The 23,353-nt window shown below is 42.4% G+C and overlaps 1 protein-coding gene across 5 annotated transcripts in view; it reads right to left on the bottom strand.

The window, feature by feature from the left end:
* Window positions 1-23,353, bottom strand: part of dpp6a (dipeptidyl-peptidase 6a) — a 370,639-nt gene that overhangs the window by 34,121 nt on the left and 313,165 nt on the right. For all 5 annotated transcript variants that reach the window (XM_055881840.1, XM_055881843.1, XM_055881842.1 and 2 more), the window contains 5 exons: window positions 11,948-12,042; window positions 11,491-11,565; window positions 10,354-10,406; window positions 9,788-9,869; window positions 5,623-5,743 (listed from right to left, as the gene is read on the bottom strand). In XM_055881840.1, coding sequence (XP_055737815.1) covers window positions 5,623-5,743; window positions 9,788-9,869; window positions 10,354-10,406; window positions 11,491-11,565; window positions 11,948-12,042 — 426 coding nt within the window. The remainder of the gene's footprint in view (window positions 1-5,622; window positions 5,744-9,787; window positions 9,870-10,353; window positions 10,407-11,490; window positions 11,566-11,947; window positions 12,043-23,353) is intronic.

Raw genomic sequence — 23,353 nt, 5'->3', positions numbered from 1 at the left:
TTTGCCCCAACAAGATTTACATGCTAAAATCGCCACTGGAGAAATGTGAATTGAACGAAGAACACATGGTGCAGAATGAGTTCAATCCAACAATAATACATGTTAGAACTGAGTCCACTGGTGGATGAGAGCAGAAGCACGACAGAGATTCAACTGAACTGCCTTCTTACAGAGAGCTTAGAAAGGATATTATATATGTACTAAACACACACACAGTTGTTAACTTCAATTTTTTTTTCAGAAAAGAAGCTTACACATTCAGCTGGAGCGCTGATAAACAACACCGCCGATAAACCACACTGCCGTAAACACAAACAAACACAAACAAATCAACAAACATAAGCTTCTCAGTGTGCGAAATGTGCAATCCCAGCCAAGACTCCATGGGGTATGCAGACACAGCTCGTATCAACAGTGTGTGTGACTATTATCGTGCCGTGCCAGACTTCTCTGGCTCTGTCCCTGAGCCACATCATATTTCAGGATGTTGTATGCTCCAGCATATCAGTTAGTCTGACAGGCAGGCCACAGATGACAAACGTTCTATAATCACCTTGGGTGTTTTGTCTTTCTGACTCCCCTTACACAAGACTGTCAGTGTCTCACACACACACTGTCAGTGTCCCACACACACACATTGTCAGGCATACAGTTGAAGTCGGAAGTTTACATACACTTAGGTTGGAGTCATTAAAACTTGTTTTTCAACCACTCCACAAATTTCTTGTTAAAACCTCTTCGGGCTAGGGGGCGGTATTTTCACGTCTGGATGAAAAGTGTGCCCAAAGTAAACTGCCTGCTACTCAGGCCCAGAAGCTAGGATAAGCATATAATTGGTAGATTTGGATAGAAAACACTCTGAGATTTCTAAAACAGTTACAATTATGTCTGTGAGTATAACAGAACTTATTTGGCAGGCAAAACCCAGAGAACAAACCCGCCAGGATTTTTTGTTGTTGAGGTGACAGTGTTTTCAATGGGTTTTCTATATGGATCTAGATTTCTAAGGCACTTGCTTGCAGTTCCTATCGCTTCCACTGGATGTCAACAGTCTTTAAAAAATGGTTGATGTTTTTCCTTTGAGAAATTAAGAAGTAGCCATTTCCTATCTGGGTGGATAGCCAAGTATACTGTTGTGGTTGGGGCGCCCGACCTGAAAGCCCGCTCCACTTTGTTTTTATCTGCTATTGAACGCAGTTTATCCCTTCTTGAATTTTATCGATTATTTACGTTAAAAAATACTTAAAGTTGTATTTGTAAAGTTGTTTGAAATGTTTGAACCAAGATTACAGGTAACTTATTAGATATTTTGTAGTCATGTTGCGCGAGTTGGAACCGGTGTTTTTCTGAATCAAACGCGACAAATAAATTGACATTTTGGAGATATAAGGATGGAATTTATCGAACAAAAGGACCATTTATGATGTTTATGGGACTAATTGGAGTGCCAACAGAAGAAGATCTTCAAAGGTAAGGCATGAATTATATCGTTATTTCGGAGTTTTGTGTCGCACCTGGTGGGTGAATTATGATTGTCATGTGTTTGTTTGATGGGGTACTGTCCTCAGATAATAGCATGGTTTGTTTTCGCCGTAAAGCCTTTTTGAAATCTGACACGGTGGCTAGATTAACTTCTTTCCACATGGATCCCTTTTACGGGATCATTTTCGTTAACCGCTGAATTGCAGCGTGCCAAATTCAAAAATAATACAAAAAATATTTATAATCATGGAATCACAAGTGAAATATACCAAAACACAGCTTAGCTTGTTGTTAATCCACCTATCGTGTCAGATTTTGAAAATATGCTTTACAGCGAAAGCAATCCAAGCATTTGTGAGTATATCAATCACTGCTAGAACAGCTAGCCTTAAATTAGCTTGGTCACGAAAGTCAGAAAAGCAATCAAATGAATCGCTTACCTTTGATAATCTTCGGATGTTTGCACTGACGAGACTCCCAGTTACACAATAAATGTTATTTTTGTTCGATAAAGATTCGTTTTATAACCAAAAACCGCCATTTGGTTTGCGTGTTATGTTCAGAAAACCAGAAGCTCGTTCCGGTCCTGAAGGGCAGACGAAAATTCCAAAAAGTATCCGTAATGTTCGTAGAAACATGTCAGAGGTTTTTTATAATCAATCCTCAGGTTGTTTTTAACATACATAATCAATCATATTTCAACCGGACGGTAAACTGTTCAATACTACAGAGAAAGAAAATGTTGAGCCACATCTCTCCTGCACAGGAACTAATCAAAGGACACCTGACGCGCTTTGATAAATCTCGCTCATTTTTCAAAATAAAAGCTTGAAACTATGTCTATCTATGTCTACTATGTCTGAATCTGGTTGATACCCCTTTAAATGGAGGAGGGGCAAGCAATGGAACAGGGATTAAAAAAAAACAATGCACTTCCGGGTTGGAGTTCATCAGGTTTTCGCCTGCGAAATCAGTTCTGTTATACTCACAGACAATATTTTGATAGCTTTGTAAACTTTAGAGTGTTTTCTATCCTAATCTGTCAATTATATGCACATTCTAATATCTGAGCCTGAGAAATAGTCCGTTTACCTTGGGAACGTTATTTTTCCAAACATAAAAATTCTGCCCCCTAGCTGAAAGAGGTTAACAAGAAGTTAAGCTGTATTTTGGTGTATTGCACTTGTGATTGTATGAAAGTTAAATATTTCAAATCATCTTTTTTGTATTTTGCGCTCTGCAATTTCACCAGATGTTGCACATGGGGACAAAGATCGTACTTTTTGGAGAAATGTCCTCTGGTCTGATGAAACAAAAATAGAACTGTTTGGCTATAATGACCATCTTTATGTTTGGAAGAAAAAGGGGAAGGCTTGCAAGCCGAAGAACACCATCCCAACCGTGAAGCACGGGTGTGGCAGCATCATGTTGTGGGGGTGCTTTGCTGCAGGAGGGACTTGTGCACTTCACAAAATAGATGACATCATGAGGTAGGAAAATTATGTGGATATATTGAAGCAACATCTCAAGACATCAGTCAGGAAGTTAAAGCTTGGTCGCAAATGGGTCTTCCAAATGGACAATGACCCCAAGCATACTTCCAAAGTTGTGGCAAAATGGCTTAAGGACAACAAAGTCAAGGTATTGGAGTGGCCATCTCAAAGCCCTGACCTCAAACCTATAGAAAATTTGTGAGCAGAACTGAAAAAGCTTGTGCGAGCAAAGAGGCCTACAAACCTGACTCAGTTACACCAGCTCTGTCAGGAGGAATGGGCCAAAATTCACCCAACTTATTGTGGGAAGCTTGTGGAAGGCTACCCGAAACATTTGACCCAAGTTAAACAATTTAAAGGCAATGCTACCAAATACTAATTGAGTGTATGTAAACTTCTGACCCACTGGGAATGTGATGAAAGAAACAAAAGCTGAATTAAATAATTTTCTCTACTATTATTCTGACATTTCACATTCTTAAAATAAAGTGGTGATCCTAACTGACCTAAGACAGGGAATTTTTACTAGGAGTAAATGTCAGGAATTGTGAAAAACTGAGTTTAAATGTATTTGACTAAGGTGTATGTAAACTTCCGACTTCAACTGTAGGTATAAACACAAACAGGGGGGCACACACAATGATAATCTCATCTAGAATGCAAGCGTGGTGCTTTCCTCCAGGGAGAGCTTTCCTCCAGGGAGAGCTTTCCTCCCTGTGTCTGACACTGTGACTGACCCTGCAGCCGTCTGGTCCAGATCTAAACAGATGTTACACAACCTGGGAAGGGCTCTCTCCCCTTCGCGGGTTATGTCACCACTAAACACACACACACATTTGATGTGTTATTGCAGAATGAATACAGTCTGTCAGATATCTGCATTGAGTGACATGATATGTGAAGCAGGTCTACGTTGTGAGGCAGGTCAAGCTCAGGCTAAATTCCCTCCCGTCTCGTTGAAAGATTAATCTTCCTTCATAAATGATTAGTGTAAATTGCCAGGCCTTCAGCGCTTCACAAGTATATGTCAGGGTTTAAATGGAGTTAGACTAATATTGCTGTTGGGAGGGCTCCTCTGCATCTTAAAATCTCATTCAAACTAATCTGGGGGTAGGGGTGGGCCATGAGTCAACAGTAAACACATACGCAGATTACACACATAGACTACATACACACTATGATACACAGACTACATACACACTGTGACACACACAGACTACATACACACTGTAACACACACATACTACATACACACTGTGACACACACAGACTACATACACACTATGACACACACCTACTACATACACACTGTGACACACACAGACTACATACACACTGTAACACACACCTACTACATACACACTGTGACACACACCTACTACATACACACTGTAACACACACCTACTACATACACACTGTAACACACACCTACTACATACACACTGTAACACACACCTACTACATACACACTGTAACACACACCTACTACATACACACTGTGACACACACGGACTACATACACACTGTGATACACAGACTACATACACACTGTAACACACACCTACTACATACACACTGTGACACACACGGACTACATACACACTGTAACACACATAGACTACATAAACACTGTAACACACAGATTACAGAGATTACACACATAGACTACATACACACTATGATACACAGACTACATAAACACTGTAACACACACATACTACATTCACAGACTACACACATTAACACAAAGTTTGAGTGTAGAAGCAATATTTAGTGCAAGTGACCTCGCACGCACACACACTTACATGCAGACACTTAAATGCACGGAGCATCACACATTTACATTTGTCATTGTAAAATCTTGGAATCGTGCTTGCTCAAGAAACTAGAGATTGTCACAAGTAGGGAACTTTCAATTACCTGGGATTCCCAGAATCAGAAGGGAATAAGCCAGAAATCCAGAATCCTCAAACCAGGATTTCTGGAGTACCAGGGAATTTATTGAATGTTCCACAAATTTTGCAACCCTGGTCACAAGAGACCTAGTTAGTAGAGCCCCAGGTGCCAGTCCACCCATTGAGCACTACACGAGGCCCTAAATAAAAGACAGCAATTTCCATCCCTTCCTGACAGTCCTCCATCTCTCTCTTTCTCCGTGTTATTAAAAGAGAGAATAAAAGAGAGCAAAAAACACGAGGAACAGAAGAAATGAATTTATTAGTAGAGTTGAGAGGCAGTCTGGTCCTCATGGGACGAGGCGGAGTCACTGAGGTGGACTCAGGTGAGCTTTGATCAGTCGAGTCAAAACAGACAAAACACCGTTGAGAAAACCTGACATCTGTATCAGAGTGGAGAACAGACGGTGAATTTTAATTCTGCTGAATTAATGCTAATTAATGCTAATTCACTCATGTAGAACAGCCGTGGTGAGAACTCTGGGAAATTGGAGCAAATTGGCAGGCTTCCTGTTTTTAACGCCACTTTGGTATCATTCTAAATCACTTGTTTACTGCACCTCTGACTAGCCTAAATAATAACTCTATAATTTTTACTCAAGTGCCACATTCTTTGGGGTCGACAATGCAATGGGACAGACATCTCCACCCAGAACACCAATAATACAGTATTCACATCAGCCAATCTCACCTTCGTACAGCCAATCGCTGAGCCCATTGAAGATGACCCCCTCCTTGCCGGTGGAAACCAGACGGATCGATCGGCTCTCCACTGTCGAACGGTAGTAGATGTTGTTCTCAAAAATAAAAATCTAAGGCAAGAGAAAGATGAGGGAAAAAGGGATGAAATACTGAGGTGATTAATATGGAAAGAAGAAAGAAAGAAAGAAAGGATGTAGAATAAATAACCTATGATACAGGAAGATGTAACCTCTGCATTACTAAACTTGTTGACCTGTAGGTTGACAGAAGGATGCTTTAACCATGAGAAATATAGAGCCAATATGAGATAAAAAGGTTCTATCCATAGTGTAGATAATTTCCTATTCACTGCACAACTTGAATTGTAAAACATTTAGCAGTAGTGTTGGCTGACTGGCCTGGCTCTGATTCTGCTACTGCCAGAGAAAGAGAGACAGAAAGCAGGAGAGAGAGCGAGGGAGACCGAGAGTTTTGTATGCAAGAGACTTAAGGTTGTGTGTGAGAAAACAAAAGACTAAAGGTTGTGTGGGAAAACAAGACTAAAGGTTGTGTGGGAAAACAAAAGACTAAAGGTTGTGTGGGAAAACAAAAGACTAAAGGTTGTGTGAGAAAACAAAAGACTAAAGGTTGTGTGAGAAAACAAAAGACTAAAGGTTGTGTGGGAAAACAAGACTAAAGGTTGTGTGTGGGAAAACAAAAGACTAAAGGTTGTGTGGGAAAACAAAAGACTAAAGGTTGTGTGGGAAAACAAGACTAAAGGTTGTGTGTGGGAAAACAAAAGACTAAAGGTTGTGTGGGAAAACAAAAGACTAAAGGTTGTGTGGGAAAACAAAAGACTAAAGGTTGTGTGTGGGAAAACAAAAGACTAAAGGTTGTGTGTGGGAAAACAAAAGACTAAAGGTTGTGTGGGAAAACAAAAGACTAAAGGTTGTGTGAGAAAACAAAAGACTAAAGGTTGTGTGGGAAAACAAAAGACTAAAGGTTGTGTGAGAAAACAAAAGACTAAAGGTTGTGTGGTAAAACAAAAGACTAAAGGTTGTGTGAGAAAACAAAAGACTAAAGGTTGTGTGGTAAAACAAAAGACTAAAGGTTGTGTGTGGGAAAACAAAAGACTAAAGGTTGTGTGGGAAAACAAAAGACTAAAGGTTGTGTGAGAAAACAAAAGACTAAAGGTTGTGTGGGAAAACAAAAGACTAAAGGTTGTGTGAGAAAACAAAAGACTAAAGGTTGTGTGGGAAAACAAAAGACTAAAGGTTGTGTGTGAAAACAAAAGACTAAAGGTTGTGTGGGAAAACAAAAGACTAAAGGTTGTGTGAGAAAACAAAAGACTAAAGGTTGTGTGGGAAAACAAAAGACTAAAGGTTGTGTGTGAAAACAAAAGACTAAAGGTTGTGTGGGAAAACAAAAGACTAAAGGTTGTGTGAGAAAACAAAAGACTAAAGGTTGTGTGGGAAAACAAAAGACTAAAGGTTGTGTGGGAAAACAAAAGACTAAAGGTTGTGTGTGAAAACAAAAGACTAAAGGTTGTGTGGTAAAACAAAAGACTAAAGGTTGTGTGGGAAAACAAAAGACTAAAGGTTGTGTGAGAAAACAAAAGACTAAAGGTTGTGTGTGAAAACAAAAGACTAAAGGTTGTGTGTGAAAACAAAAGACTAAAGGTTGTGTGGGAAAACAAAAGACTAAAGGTTGTGTGTGGGAAAACAAAAGACTAAAGGTAGTGTGGGAAAACAAAAGACTAAAGGTTGTGTGGGAAAACAAAGGTGAACAAGAATACAGAGAGAACGTACTGCATAATGAATCCCTTCCTCAACACATTACACACCAATATTGTATATCAATATAAATCCTAATTGCAGATTAATCCTCTAATGGTGTACAGCATTGCCCTCCTCTCTGTCCACTGTTGGGAGAAGTGTTGACTACCTGCTGGGCAGTTCAAGGTCAGCTCCATCCTTCCTAATTAAAACTTCTGTTGCTCGTGTGGCAAGGTAGGCCAGGGGGGACCACGGTATGTTTGAGTTCTCCTCGGTGCAGACTGACCGAGGCCCAGTTTAACAACTGGATCTAGGCCAGTGCAGAGAGTCACACAGTGAGCTTGGCCCACTTCTGAAGGAGGTACTACCCAAGCTACCGCCCATATGCTGTTCACACACAGAGTCTTGGGAGATGTGAGGTCATATTGTGGGCAGGCTGACAACAGCAGCAGAGAGAGATGTGCCATGTCAGACCCTCTAGAGAGAAAGGGAGGGAGAGGAAGGTAGAGAGAGCAAGCAAAGCTCAGCGTCTCAGTGAAGGATTCGTCTCCGATTTAAAAGAAGAGGAGAAAAACACCTTTAATGAGGACGCCTTATCAAATTAAATGTTATTGTTCACATACACATATTTAGTAGATGTTATTGCGGGTGTAGCGAAATGCTTGTGTTCCTAGCAACAGTGCAGCAATATCTATAATTCACAACAATACACACACATCTAAAAGTAAAACAATGGAATTAAGAAATATATACATATTAGGACGAGCAATGTCGGAGTGGCATTGACTAAAATACAGTAAAATAGAATACAGTATATACATACATATGAAATAAGTAAAGCAGTATGTAAACATGATTAAAATTACTGCTAAAGCTGGAGTTAAATGAACAGTGTTCATCCACACAGACACAGACTCAGACACAGCTGCCCGTCCTCCCCTTTGGTGAATCAAAGGACACTGTGTGTTTAACCTAATTCCACTGCTTTCAACATGTGACAAGACAGCTGTGCGTGCGTGTGTGTGTGTGTGTGTGTCTGTGTGTGTGTGTGTGTGTGTGTGTGTAAAGAAATAGCTGTGTGTGTGTGTGTGTGTGTGTGTGTGTGTGTGTGTGTGTGTGTGTGTGTGTGTGTGTGTGTGTGTGTGTGTGTTTGTGCATGCATGCAAGTATATATGAACTCACATTGGCAGACACCTTCCTCTCCCACATAATCATCTTATCGTTGACAACAAGTATCATAGCCCAAACGGCAAGAATCTGTTGCTGGGAGGAAAGCTCCTTTAAACGAAAGTGACTGTGTTGGAATCAGGGCTGTTTAATGAGTAATGATAGAAGAGACTGTGTGATATCAATCAATTGACTTCGCCAATTAATCCACTGGGGAGATTACAGGTAATTAATTGCATTGTGCCAGAGGATAGTCTGCTCTGAGTACTAGTAGACTAATGCTTATTAATGTTCTTTCTATGGCTAGACTGCCTGGTAGCTTGTGATAGTTTAACAGAAATAGCTATAGGAAAGGTCATAGCTAGGGTTGCAAATGGAGGGTATATTACTGGAAACTTTCTAAGTTTACCAGTAAACTACCAGAATTTTGGTATCTTTCAAGGATTGTATCGCAAGACATCTAGTGGCCCTTTTGGGTACTTCAGATTATCACAGGTGTGTGGCTTCTGTGTGGTCTTATCACATCATCTATGAAATAATAAGATGACTTTCAAATAAAACAGAATGACAAAGCTATAAAACATTATCTTAAATATAAACCATTAACTTAGTGAATACCAGTGTTTAATATGAGGGTTTCTGAATTAAATATTCTTTATCTTTTTTTTTATACATGTATTTAACATGTCGGTTGTAAATGTTTTGGCGTAAAACTGGTGTCAGTTGTGAAAAAATTGAATAGTTCAAAGATTTGCAGATTGAATAAAAAAGTATGCATTTGTTGATTAGCTGCTTTTTCTTTATTAATTAGGCTGTTTTCTCTGGAACCATATAGTTTATCTACAAGAAACTCATGGACAATATGGACACTGATGTAGAAAATTAATACAGTATGGAATATATATATATATATATTTAAGTTCTTCAAGTATATATTACCAATGTTACAATAGATTGCCATACATTTTCTGTTAATTACCAAAATACTGAAGATTCTGGTAACTTTAGTAAATTACAATGGGCTTGCAACCCTAGTCATAGCTAATGTGAAGATAAAGTCCCTTCATATTGTATTATCCATTGAGAACCGGACATGGACACACACTGCAGTATGCAGGCTGGGGACCCTGGGGACCCAGGGGCCACACACACACGATTCTATCAAATAGCAGTGACATAGGGGTATGGAGTACGGATGAGACAGAGGGTGCTGCTGGGAGTTGTAGTTCTTACCAGCTGCTGGCCCCTGGGTCCCCAGCCTGCATACTGCAGTTGGGCGTTCCGTACCTCTGGAGGGTTCAGGTTCCATGTCTCCCTGCAGCAGAGAGGAGAGACCACAATATGAACACACATACACACACACATCCACACTACACACCGACACACACATTTAACTGCCCCTCACTAAATGACAGAGCACCTTCTTAAAAAAATACTCTTAGTTGATCATCAACAAAACAAAGCATAAAAAAAACACTCTACTGCACAAGCAGCCTTCGCTGCTCCTGCCCAGATGTACCAGTGTTATACATCCCAGTCCAAAAGGTTGAAGAACAGCTGGAAATACAGGTGCTTTATATACCACAGCCACGTTTTGTTCCTTTAGAAGTGCTGTGAGCTGTAGGGCAGAGAATTAGAGGTGTCTTAGTCTGGAGGTGAGGATGGATGAGGTCATCAAGGCCCCTGGCCTGCAGTTCTCCTTGTCTCCAGGAGGTGGCAGTGCAGAGACATGACTGACTAGGCTGAGAGGAGAGGAGACGGGAGGGGAGGGGAAGCATTGGTTGGTTTCAGCTACTTACGGAGTCTCCAGGCTGCAGATGATGTAGAAAGCAGTGAACGAGTGCTGGTATACCTGGAAGAAGAATGATTGGAGACGGTCATAAAGAAGACTGATTGACTTGGCCATTAAAAACATGTTTTAGTAATTACCATCAGAATGGAAGTACATATGATGGGAGATTACATTGTATTCTACTTAGTAATTAGTCACGTTCAGTAAATTCTGAACCGCTCCCTTAGAGTTGGGAGAGAGAGAGAGAGAGAGAGAGAGAGAGAGAGAGAGAGAGAGAGAGAGAGAGAGAGAGAGAGAGAGAGATATTCTCTGTGAAGGGCAAGCAGCAGCATGATGTGTGTGTGTGTGTGTGTGTGTGTGTGTGTGTGTGTGTGTGTGTGTGCGCCTGTGCAATGACAGCTGGGGGACGGAGCTGTCATCTACCAGGGCTCTGGAGGACGATTATGAAATAACAAATTCACTGTCTAACACACACACACACACACACACACACACACACACACACACACACACACACACACACACACACACACACACACACACACACACACACACACACACACACACACACACACACACACACACACACACACACACACACACACACACACACACACACACACACACACACACACACACACTCCATCCATCAGGACCTTCCTGTTGTCTCAATGGGCTTATATCCCCTGACATACTAATTATTTTTCAGACTGTGTCATGGATCTCACATTGCAGTAGTTAGCTACCTGAGCCATTACATAATGCAGTAACCGCTGTAGCAAAAAAAACTCCCATCCCATTCCCTTTCCTCCTACTCTCTCACTCTCTACTCTCCTGCTTGCCCAATTCCCTCCCTTTGTTTCCCCCATCCCCTGCACCCCTCCACTTTCCTCCTCATCCCTCTGTCCCGGCTGTGTTGTGAGGTTTGTTTGTGTTTTGGCCACTCTCTGAAGAGTACAGTTCCACTTAGCTGGTTTCTCTCTACGGTGGCTGAGAGGCAGTGGGGTACGACATGCCTCTACCCGGACGCCATGATTACTTTTTCTCCCCCACCGTCTCGCCACGTTTCCCTTCAAAGACCGATGACATATTTGCCTGTCATTCCGCTAATTCCAAAAACACGCAAACAAATGAAAGAGCTCACCGGTGCCACGTTGTAGGCGAGCAGCACATGCTTCATGTCAGGAGACACTTCATACTTGCTGGCTTTGTACATTTCCTGAAAAACAGAGAGAGAGACAGAGAGAGAGAGAGAGAGAGAGAGAGAAAAAAAAAAAAGATTACATTTAACCATGCGTAGTGTTTTTCATTAAGGTAATCCTATAATGACTGCGTTTGAAGGATTGCTCAGTGCAGGGCATGGGCGGGAGATGCATTAATCTTCTTGAGGCTCTTTCTGATTTCAGAGAGACATAATGTTGTGTGTCGTCACCTCGGCCGTTTCAACACTGACCCAAAATGTTAACGAGCCTGATCAAATGATGTGGTAATGATGGATTGTTTCAGTACACTTTGGGTGCTTTGATATGCTGAAAAGTTCTAATAATAAAACATTTAATAAATTACACTACGGAAAAAAATAGATAGTTGTAGAGACTCACAAACTTTTTGTTGTGCACCAGTACTGTCCTCTCATATGTCTCCATGTTGAGCCTGACAACATCCCCCTCACGTGTGCGATACAGTAGCTCATTACCTGTTGAACAGAGATAGAGCACAGAGCAAGAAATATTACTTCACAAAGGCTATCAAACTTTTCATAATGTCTGATAATAGTCCTATGTCCTTGCAATCGTCTGTAATTTGGACACTTAATATCAGAGAGCAAAGTGTTTGGATGCAGAGTGGCCAGTTGGTGCATTGGCAGTGCATCTTGGATCCATACACTGACAGTTGGTCCCTGAGCTCTCTACATTGGTGTCAGAAGTGTGATTCTCTACATTGGTGTCGGAAGTGGGATTCCCTACATTGGTGTCAGATGGGATTCTCTATATTGGTGTCAGAAGTGGGATTTCCTACATTGGTGTCAGAAGTGGGATTCTCTACATTTGTGTCAGAAGTGGGATTCTCTACATTGGTGTTAAACATGGAATTTACAGTGGGAGGAATGCACTGGGGCTATAGAGGAATGTGCTGGGGCTATAGAGGAATGTGCTGGGGCTATAGAGTAGAGCAGGGTTTCCCAAAGTCAGTCCTGGGGCCCCCCTGGGTGCACGTTTAGTTTTTTACCCTAGCACTACACAGCTAATTTAAATATTGAAAGCTTGATGACCGACCGACTTTGGGAAACCCTGTTATAGAGGAATGTACTGGGGCTATAAAGGAATGTACTGGGGCTATAGAGGAATGTACTGGGGCTATAGAGAATGTACTGGGGCTATAGAGGAATGTACTGTGTCTATAGAGTATGTACTGGGGCTACAGAGGAATGTACTGTGGCTACAGAGAATGTACTTGGGCTACAGAGAAATGTACTGGGGCAATAGCGTATGTACTGTGGCTATAGAGTATGTACTGTGGCTATAGAGTATGTACTGTGGCTATAGAGTATGTACTGTGGCTATAGAGAAATGTACTGGGGCTATAGAGAATGTACTGGGGCTATAGAGAATGTACTGGGGTTATAAAGAATGTACTGGGGCTATAAAGGAATGTACTGGGGCTATAGAGGAATGTACTGGGCCTATAGGGTATGTACTGGGGCTATAGAGGAATGCACTGGGGCTATAGAGGAATGTGCTGGGGCTATAGAGGAATGTACTGGGGCTATAGAGGAATGTGCTGGGGCTATAGAGTAGAGCAGGGTTTCCCAAAGTCAGTCCTGGGGCCCCCCTGGGTGCACGTTTAGTTTTTTACCCTAGCACTACACAGCTGATTTAAATATTGAAAGCTTGATGACCGACCGACTTTGGGAAACCCTGTTATAGAGGAATGTACTGGGGCTATAAAGGAATGTACTGGGGCTATAGAAGAATATACTGGGGCTATAGAGGAATGTACTGGGGCTATATAGGAATGTACTGGGGCTATAAAGGAATGTACTGGGGCTATAAAGGAATGTACTGGGGCTATAGAGGAATGTACTGGGGCTATAAAGGAATGTACTGGGGCTATAGAGGAATGTAATGGGGCTATAGAGTATGTACTGGGGATATAGAGGAATGTACTGGGGCTATAGAGAATGTATTGGGGCTATAAAGGAATGTACTGGGGCTATAGAGGAATGTATTGGGGATATAGAGGAATGTACTGGGGATATAGAGAATGTACTGGGGCTATAGAGGAATGTACTGGGGCTATAGAGTATGTACTGGGGCTATAGAGGAATGTACTGTGGCTATAGAGAATGTACTGGGGCTATAAAGGAATGTACTGGGGCTATAGAGGAATGTACTGGGGCTATAGAGGAATGTACTGGGGCTATAAAGGAATGTACTGGGGCTATAGAGGAATGTACTGGGGATATAGAGGAATATACTGGGGCTATAGAGAATGTATTGGGGCTATAGAGGAATGTACTGTGGCTATAGAGTATGTACTGTGGCTATAGAGGAATGTACTGGGGCTATAGGGAATGTACTGGGGCTATAGAGGAATGTACTGTGGCTATAGAGAATGTACTGGGGCTATAGAGTATGTACTGTGGCTATAGAGGAATGTACTGGGGCTATAGAGGAATGTACTGGGGCTATAGAGGAATGTACTGGGGCTATAGAGGAATGTACTGGGGATATAGACAAATGTACTGGGGCTATAGAGTAAAGTCCTGGGGCTATAGAGAATGTACTGGGGCTATAGAGGAATGTACTGGGGATATAGAGAATGTACTGGGGCTATAGAGGAATGTACTGGGGCTATAGAGTATGTACTGGGGCTTTAGAGGAATGCACTGTGGCTATAGAGAATGTACTGGGGCTATAAAGGAATGTACTGGGGCTATAGAGGAATGTACTGGGGCTATAGAGGAATGTACTGTGGCTATAGAGTATGTACTGGGGCTATAGAGGAATGTACTGGGGCTATAGAGGAATGTACTGGGGCTATAAAGGAATGTACTGGGGCTATAGAGGAATGTACTGGGGATATAGAGGAATGTACTGGGGCTATAGAGTATGTATTGGGGCTATAAAGGAATGTACTGGGGCTATAGAGGAATGTATTGGGGATATAGAGGAATGTACTGGGGCTATAGGGAATGTATTGGTGCTAAAGAGGAATGTACTGTGGCTATAGAGTATGTACTGTGGCTATAGAGGAATGTACTGGGGCTATAGGGAATGTACTGGGGCTATAGAGGAATGTAGTGTGGCTATAGAGAATGTACTGGGGCTATAGAGTATGTACTGTGGCTATAGAGGAATGTACTGGGGCTATAGAGGAATGTACTGGGGCTATAGAGGAATGTACTGGGGCTATAGAGGAATGTACTGGGGATATAGACAAATGTACTGGGGCTATAGAGTAAAGTCCTGGGGCTATAGAGAATGTACTGGGGATATAGAGAATGTACTGGGGCTATAGAGGAATGTACTGGGGCTATAGAGTATGTACTGGGGCTATAGAGGAATGTACTGTGGCTATAGAGAATGTACTGGGGCTATAAAGGAATGTACTGGGGCTATAGAGGAATGTACTGGGGCTATAGAGGAATGTACTGTGGCTATATAGTATGTACTGTGGCTATAGAGGAATGTACTGGGGCTATAGGGAATGTACTGGGGCTATAGGGAATGTACTGGGGCTATAGAGGAAAGTCCTGGGGCTATAGAGAATGTACTGGGGCTATAGAGGAATGTACTGGGGATATAGAGAATGTACTGGGGCTATAGAGGAATGTACTGGGGCTATAGAGGAATGTACTGGGGATATAGAGGAATGTACTGGGGATATAGACAAATGTACTGGGGCTATAGAGTAAAGTCCTGGGGCTATAGAGAATGTACTGGGGCTATAGAGGAATGTACTGGGGCTATAGAGGAATGTACTGGGGATATAGAGAATGTACTGGGGCTATAGAGGAATGTACTGGGGCTATAGAGTATGTACTGGGGCTATAGAGGAATGTACTGTGGCTATAGAGAATGTACTGGGGCTATAAAGGAATGTACTGGGGCTATAGAGGAATGTACTGGGGCTATAGAGGAATGTACTGTGGCTATAGAGTATGTACTGTGGCTATAGAGGAATGTACTGGGGCTATAGGGAATGTACTGGGGCTATAGAGGAATGTACTGGGGCTATAGAGGAATGTACTGGGGCTATAGAGGAATGTACTGGGGATATAGACAAATGTACTGGGGCTATAGAGTAAAGTCCTGGGGCTATAGAGAATGTACTGGGGCTATAGAGGAATGTACTGGGGATATAGAGAATGTACTGGGGCTATAGAGGAATGTACTGGGGCTATAGAGTATGTACTGGGGCTATAGAGGAATGTACTGTGGCTATAGAGAATGTACTGGTGCTATAAAGGAATATAATGGGGCTATAGAGGAATGTACTGTGGCTATAGAGTATGTACTGTGGCTATAAAGGAATGTACTGGGGCTATAAAGGAATGTACTGGGGCTATAAAGGAATGTACTGGGGCTATAGAGGAATGTACTGGGGTTATAGAGGAATGTATTGGGGCTATAGAGTATGTACTGTGGCTATAGAGGAATGTACTGGGGCTATAGGGAATGTACTGGGGCTATAGAGGAATGTACTGTGGCTATAGAGAATGTACTGGGGCTATAGCGTATGTACTGTGGCTATAGAGGAATGTACTGGGGCTATAGGGAATGTACTGGGGCTATAGAGGAATGTACTGAGGCTATAGAGGAATGTACTGGGGATATAGACACATGTACTGGGGCTATAGACTAAAGTCCTGGGGCTATAGAGAATGTACTGGGGCTATAGAGGAATGTACTGTGGCTATAAAGTATGTACTGTGGCTATAAAGGAATGTACTGGGGCTATAAAGGAATGTACTGGGGCTATAAAGGAATGTACTGGGGCTATAGAGGAATGTACTGGGGCTATAGAGTATGTACTGTGGCTATAGAGGAATGTACTGGGGCTATAGGGAATGTACTGGGGCTATAGAGGAATTTACTGTGGCTGTAGAGAATGTACTGGGGCTATAGCGTATGTACTGTGGCTATAGAGGAATGTACTGGGGCTATAGGGAATGTACTGGGGCTATAGAGGAATGTACTGGGGATATAGACATATGTACTGGGGCTATAGAGTAAAGTCCTGGGGCTATAGAGAATGTACTGGGGCTATAGAGGAATGTACTGGGGATATAGAGAATGTACTGGGGCTATAGAGGAATGTACTGGGGCTATAGAGTATGTACTGGGGCTGTAGAGGAATGTACTGTGGCTATAGAGGAATGTACTGGGGCTATAAAGGAATGTACTGGGGCTATAGAGGAATGTACTGGGGCTATAGAGGAATGTACTGTGGCTATAGAGTATGTACTGTGGCTATAGAGGAATGTACTGGGGCTATAGAGGAATGTACTGGGGCTATAGAGGAATGTACTGGGGCTATAAAGGAATGTACTGGGGCTATAGAGGAATGTACTGGGGATATAGAGGAATGTACTGGGGCTATAGAGAATGTATTGGGGCTATAGAGGAATGTACTGTGGCTATAGAATATGTACTGTGGCTATAGAGGAATGTACTGGGGCTATAGGGAATGTACTGGGGCTATAGAGGAATGTACTGTGGCTATAGAGAATATACTGGGGCTATAGAGTATGTACTGTGGCTATAGAGGAATGTACTGGGGCTATAGAGGAATGTACTGGGGCTATAGAGGAAAGTACTGGGGCTATAGAGGAATATACTGGGGATATAGACAAATGTACTGGGGCTATAGAGTAAAGTCCTGGGGCTATAGAGAATGTACTGGGGCTATAGAGGAATGTACTGGGGATATAGAGAATGTACTGGGGCTATAGAGGAATGTACTGGGGCTATAGAGTATGTACTGGGGCTATAGAGGAATGTACTGTGGCTATAGAGAATGTACTGGGGCTATAAAGGAATGTACTGGGGCTATAGAGGAATGTACTGGGGCTATAGAGGAATGTACTGTGGCTATAGAGTATGTACTGTGGCTATAGAGGAATGTACTGGGGCTATAGAGGAATGTACTGGGGCTATAAAGGAATGTACTGGGGCTATAGAGGAATGTACTGGGGATATAGAGGAATGTACTGGGGCTATAGAGTATGTATTGGGGCTATAAAGGAATGTACTGGGGCTATAGAGGAATGTATTGGGGATATAGAGGAATGTACTGGGGCTATAGGGAATGTATTGGGGCTATAGAGGAATGTACTGTGGCTATAGAGTATGTACTGTGGCTATAGAGGAATGTACTGGGGCTATAGGGAATGTACTGGGGCTATAGAGGAATGTACTGTGGCTATAGAGAATGTACTGGGGCTATAGAGATGTACTGTGGCTATAGAGGAATGTACTGGGGCTATAGAGGAATGTACTGGGGCTATAGAGGAATGTACTGGGGCTATAGAGGAATGTACTGGGGATATAGACAAATGTACTGGGGCTATAGAGTAAAGTCCTGGGGCTATAGAGAATGTACTGGGGCTATAGAGGAATGTACTGGGGATATAGAGAATGTACTGGGGCTATAGAGGAATGTAATGGGGCTATAGAGTATGTACTGGGGCTATAGAGGAATGTACTGTGGCTATAGAGAATGTACTGGGGCTATAAAGGAATGTACTGGGGCTATAGAGGAATGTACTGGGGCTATAGAGGAATGTACTGTGGCTATAGAGTATGTACTGTGGCTATAGAGGAATGTACTGGGGCTATAGGGAATGTACTGGAGCTATAGAGAATGTACTGGGGCTATAGAGGAAAGTCCTGGGGCTATAGAGAATGTACTGGGGCTATAGAGGAATGTACTGGGGATATAGAGAATGTACTGGGGCTATAGAGGAATGTACTGGGGCTATAGAGGAATGTACTGGGGATATAGAGGAATGTACTGGGGATATAGACAAATGTACTGGGGCTATAGAGTAAAGTCCTGGGGCTATAGAGTATGTACTGTGGCTATAGAGGAATGTACTGGGGCTATAGGGAATGTACTGGGGCTATAGAGGAATTTACTGTGGCTGTAGAGAATGTACTGGGGCTATAGCGTATGTACTGTGGCTATAGAGGAATGTACTGGGGCTATAGGGAATGTACTGGGGCTATAGAGGAATGTACTGGGGATATAGACAAATGTACTGGGGCTATAGAGTAAAGTCCTGGGGCTATAGAGAATGTACTGGGGCTATAGAGGAATGTACTGGGGATATAGAGAATGTACTGGGGCTATAGAGGAATGTACTGGGGCTATAGAGTATGTACTGGGGCTGTAGAGGAATGTACTGTGGCTATAGAGGAATGTACTGGGGCTATAAAGGAATGTACTGGGGCTATAGAGGAATGTACTGGGGCTATAGAGGAATGTACTGTGGCTATAGAGTATGTACTGTGGCTACAGAGGAATGTACTGGGGCTATAGAGGAATGTACTGGGGCTATAGAGGAATGTACTGGGGCTATAAAGGAATGTACTGGGGCTATAGAGGAATGTACTGGGGATATAGAGGAATGTACTGGGGCTATAGAGAATGTATTGGGGCTATAGAGGAATGTACTGTGGCTATAGAATATGTACTGTGGCTATAGAGGAATGTACTGGGGCTATAGGGAATGTACTGGGGCTATAGAGGAATGTACTGTGGCTATAGAGAATATACTGGGGCTATAGAGTATGTACTGTGGCTATAGAGGAATGTACTGGGGCTATAGAGGAATGTACTGGGGCTATAGAGGAAAGTACTGGGGCTATAGAGGAATGTACTGGGGATATAGACAAATGTACTGGGGCTATAGAGTAAAGTCCTGGGGCTATAGAGAATGTACTGGGGCTATAGAGGAATGTACTGGGGATATAGAGAATGTACTGGGGCTATAGAGGAATGTACTGGGGCTATAGAGTATGTACTGGGGCTATAGAGGAATGTACTGTGGCTATAGAATATGTACTGTGGCTATAGAGGAATGTACTGGGGCTATAGGGAATGTACTGGGGCTATAGAGGAATGTACTGTGGCTATAGAGAATATACTGGGGCTATAGAGTATGTACTGTGGCTATAGAGGAATGTACTGGGGCTATAGAGGAATGTACTGGGGCTATAGAGGAAAGTACTGGGGCTATAGAGGAATGTACTGGGGATATAGACAAATGTACTGGGGCTATAGAGTAAAGTCCTGGGGCTATAGAGAATGTACTGGGGCTATAGAGGAATGTACTGGGGATATAGAGAATGTACTGGGGCTATAGAGGAATGTACTGGGGCTATAGAGTATGTACTGGGGCTATAGAGGAATGTACTGTGGCTATAGAGAATGTACTGGGGCTATAAAGGAATGTACTGGGGCTATAGAGGAATGTACTGGGGCTATAGAGGAATGTACTGTGGCTATAGAGTATGTACTGTGGCTATAGAGGAATGTACTGGGGCTATAGAGGAATGTACTGGGGCTATAAAGGAATGTACTGGGGCTATAGAGGAATGTACTGGGGATATAGAGGAATGTACTGGGGCTATAGAGTATGTATTGGGGCTATAAAGGAATGTACTGGGGCTATAGAGGAATGTATTGGGGATATAGAGGAATGTACTGGGGCTATAGGGAATGTATTGGGGCTATAGAGGAATGTACTGTGGCTATAGAGTATGTACTGTGGCTATAGAGGAATGTACTGGGGCTATAGGGAATGTACTGGGGCTATAGAGGAATGTACTGTGGCTATAGAGAATGTACTGGGGCTATAGAGTATGTACTGTGGCTATAGAGGAATGTACTGGGGCTATAGAGGAATGTACTGGGGCTATAGAGGAATGTACTGGGGCTATAGAGGAATGTACTGGGGATATAGACAAATGTACTGGGGCTATAGAGTAAAGTCCTGGGGCTATAGAGAATGTACTGGGGCTATAGAGGAATGTACTGGGGATATAGAGAATGTACTGGGGCTATAGAGGAATGTAATGGGGCTATAGAGTATGTACTGGGGCTATAGAGGAATGTACTGTGGCTATAGAGAATGTACTGGGGCTATAAAGGAATGTACTGGGGCTATAGAGGAATGTACTGGGGCTATAGAGGAATGTACTGTGGCTATAGAGTATGTACTGTGGCTATAGAGGAATGTACTGGGGCTATAGGGAATGTACTGGAGCTATAGAGAATGTACTGGGGCTATAGAGGAAAGTCCTGGGGCTATAGAGAATGTACTGGGGCTATAGAGGAATGTACTGGGGATATAGAGAATGTACTGGGGCTATAGAGGAATGTACTGGGGCTATAGAGGAATGTACTGGGGATATAGAGGAATGTACTGGGGATATAGACAAATGTACTGGGGCTATAGAGTAAAGTCCTGGGGCTATAGAGAATTTTACTGGGGCTATAGAGGAATGTACTGGGGATATAGAGAATGTACTGGGGCTATAGAGGAATGTACTGGGGCTATAGAGTATGTACTGGGGCTATAGAGGAATGTACTGTGGCTATAGAGAATGTACTGGGGCTATAAAGGAATGTACTGGGGCTATAGAGGAATGTACTGGGGCTATAGAGGAATGTACTGTGGCTATAGAGTATGTACTGTGGCTATAGAGGAATGTACTGGGGCTATAGGGAATGTACTGGGGCTATAGAGGAATGTACTGGGGCTATAGAGGAATGTACTGGGGCTATAGAGGAATGTACTGGGGATATAGACAAATGTACTAGGGCTATAGAGTAAAGTCCTGGGGCTATAGAGAATGTACTGGGGCTATAGAGGAATGTACTGGGGATATAGAGAATGTACTGGGGCTATAGAGGAATGTACTGGGGCTATCGAGTATGTACTGGGGCTATAGAGGAATGTACTGTGGCTATAGAGAATGTACTGGTGCTATAAAGGAATGTACTGGGGCTATAGAGGAATGTACTGTGGCTATAGAGTATGTACTGTGGCTATAAAGGAATGTACTGGGGCTATAAAGGAATGTACTGGGGCTATAAAGGAATGTACTGGGGCTATAGAGGAATGTACTGGGGCTATAGAGGAATGTATTGGGGCTATAGAGTATGTACTGTGGCTATAGAGGAATGTACTGGGGCTATAGGGAATGTACTGGGGCTATAGAGGAATGTACTGTGGCTATAGAGAATGTACTGGGGCTATAGCGTATGTACTGTGGCTATAGGGGAATGTACTGGGGCTATAGGGAATGTACTGGGGCTATAGAGGAATGTACTGAGGCTATAGAGGAATGTACTGGGGATATAGACAAATGTACTGGGGCTATAGACTAAAGTCCTGGGGCTATAGAGAATGTACTGGGGCTATAGAGGAATGTACTGTGGCTATAGAGTATGTACTGTGGCTATAAAGGAATGTACTGGGGCTATAAAGGAATGTACTGGGGCTATAAAGGAATGTACTGGGGCTATAGAGGAATGTACTGGGGCTATAGAGTATGTACTGTGGCTATAGAGGAATGTACTGGGGCTATAGGGAATGTACTGGGGCTATAGAGGAATGTACTGTGGCTGTAGAGAATGTATTGGGGCTATAGCGTATGTACTGTGGCTATAGAGGAATGTACTGGGGCTATAGGGAATGTACTGGGGCTATAGAGGAATGTACTGGGGATATAGACAAATGTACTGGGGCTATAGACTAAAGTCCTGGGGCTATAGAGAATGTACTGGGGCTATAGAGAAATGTACTGGGGATATAGAGAATGTACTTGGGCTATAGAGGAATGTACTGGGGCTATAGAGGAATGTACTGGGGTGATAAGTAATCTCTTCATTCAAAGACTCAATCACGGACCCTCTTACTGACAGTTGTGGCTGCTTTGTGTGATATATTGTCTCTACCTTCTTGGCCTTTGTGCTGTTGTCTGTGCCCATTGTACCATGTTTTGTGCTGCTACCATGTTGTGTTGCTCCTATGTTGTTGTTATGTTGTGTTGCTACCATGCTGTGTTGTCATGTGTTGCTACCTTGCTATGTTGCTGTCTCTTTATGTAGTGTTGTCTCTCTTGTTGTGATGTGTGTTTTGTTGTGATGTGTGTCCTATATTTATATTGCATTTATTTTACATTTTTAATCCCAGGCCCCCGTCCCCGCAGGAGGCCTTTTGCCTTTTGGTAGGCCGTCATTGTAAATAAGAATTTGTTCTTAACTGACTTGCCTGGTTAAATAAAGGTTAAATAAAGGTTAAATAAAGGTTAAATAAAACATTTAAAAATAGAGGAGAGTGTGCAAAGCTGTCATCAAGGCAAAGGGTGGCTACTTTGAAAAATCAAAAATATATTTTGATTTGTTTAAAAAAAATTGGGTTAATACATGATTCCGTATGTGTTATTTCATAGTTTTGATGTCTTCACTATTATTCTACAATGTAGAAAATAATACAAAATAAAGAAAAACCCTTGAATGAGTAGGTGTGTCCAAACTTGTGACTGGTACTGTATATACACACACACACACCAGGACATGAACTCCTACACATTGTAAATCTGAACATAGAATCCAGTATTTCCGAACATGACCTACCGCTTGCAGGTCAATATCAGACTGGGAAGAATTGACATTCGCAATCTCCCCCTATCTGCAAGCTTAACCAATAGCATAACACCTTATTGATATGTAAATTCAACCAACCAATAGAAAAACATAATCATTAAATACATATTTCTGCAGTGGCAAGTGGAAACAATCAACACAGTTACACCTGCAATCACAAAGACCGTCTCCAGAGTGAGTAAACAATTGCAAAAAAGAGATAAAAGTGAATTTAGTTTTCCTATCTTCACAATGACTTTGCCCTTTACCAGACAAGGACGATAAAGCCTATTTCTGAATGTTGTTTCAGTCAAGAGCCAATAAGAGCCGAGCAAACAGCTCTG

Source organism: Salvelinus fontinalis, chromosome 25 (assembly GCF_029448725.1).
Source record: "Salvelinus fontinalis isolate EN_2023a chromosome 25, ASM2944872v1, whole genome shotgun sequence".
NCBI lineage: Eukaryota > Metazoa > Chordata > Actinopteri > Salmoniformes > Salmonidae > Salvelinus > Salvelinus fontinalis.
The sequence above is the reverse complement of the archived record's forward strand: the minus strand, read 5'-3'. Positions and strand labels throughout refer to the sequence as shown.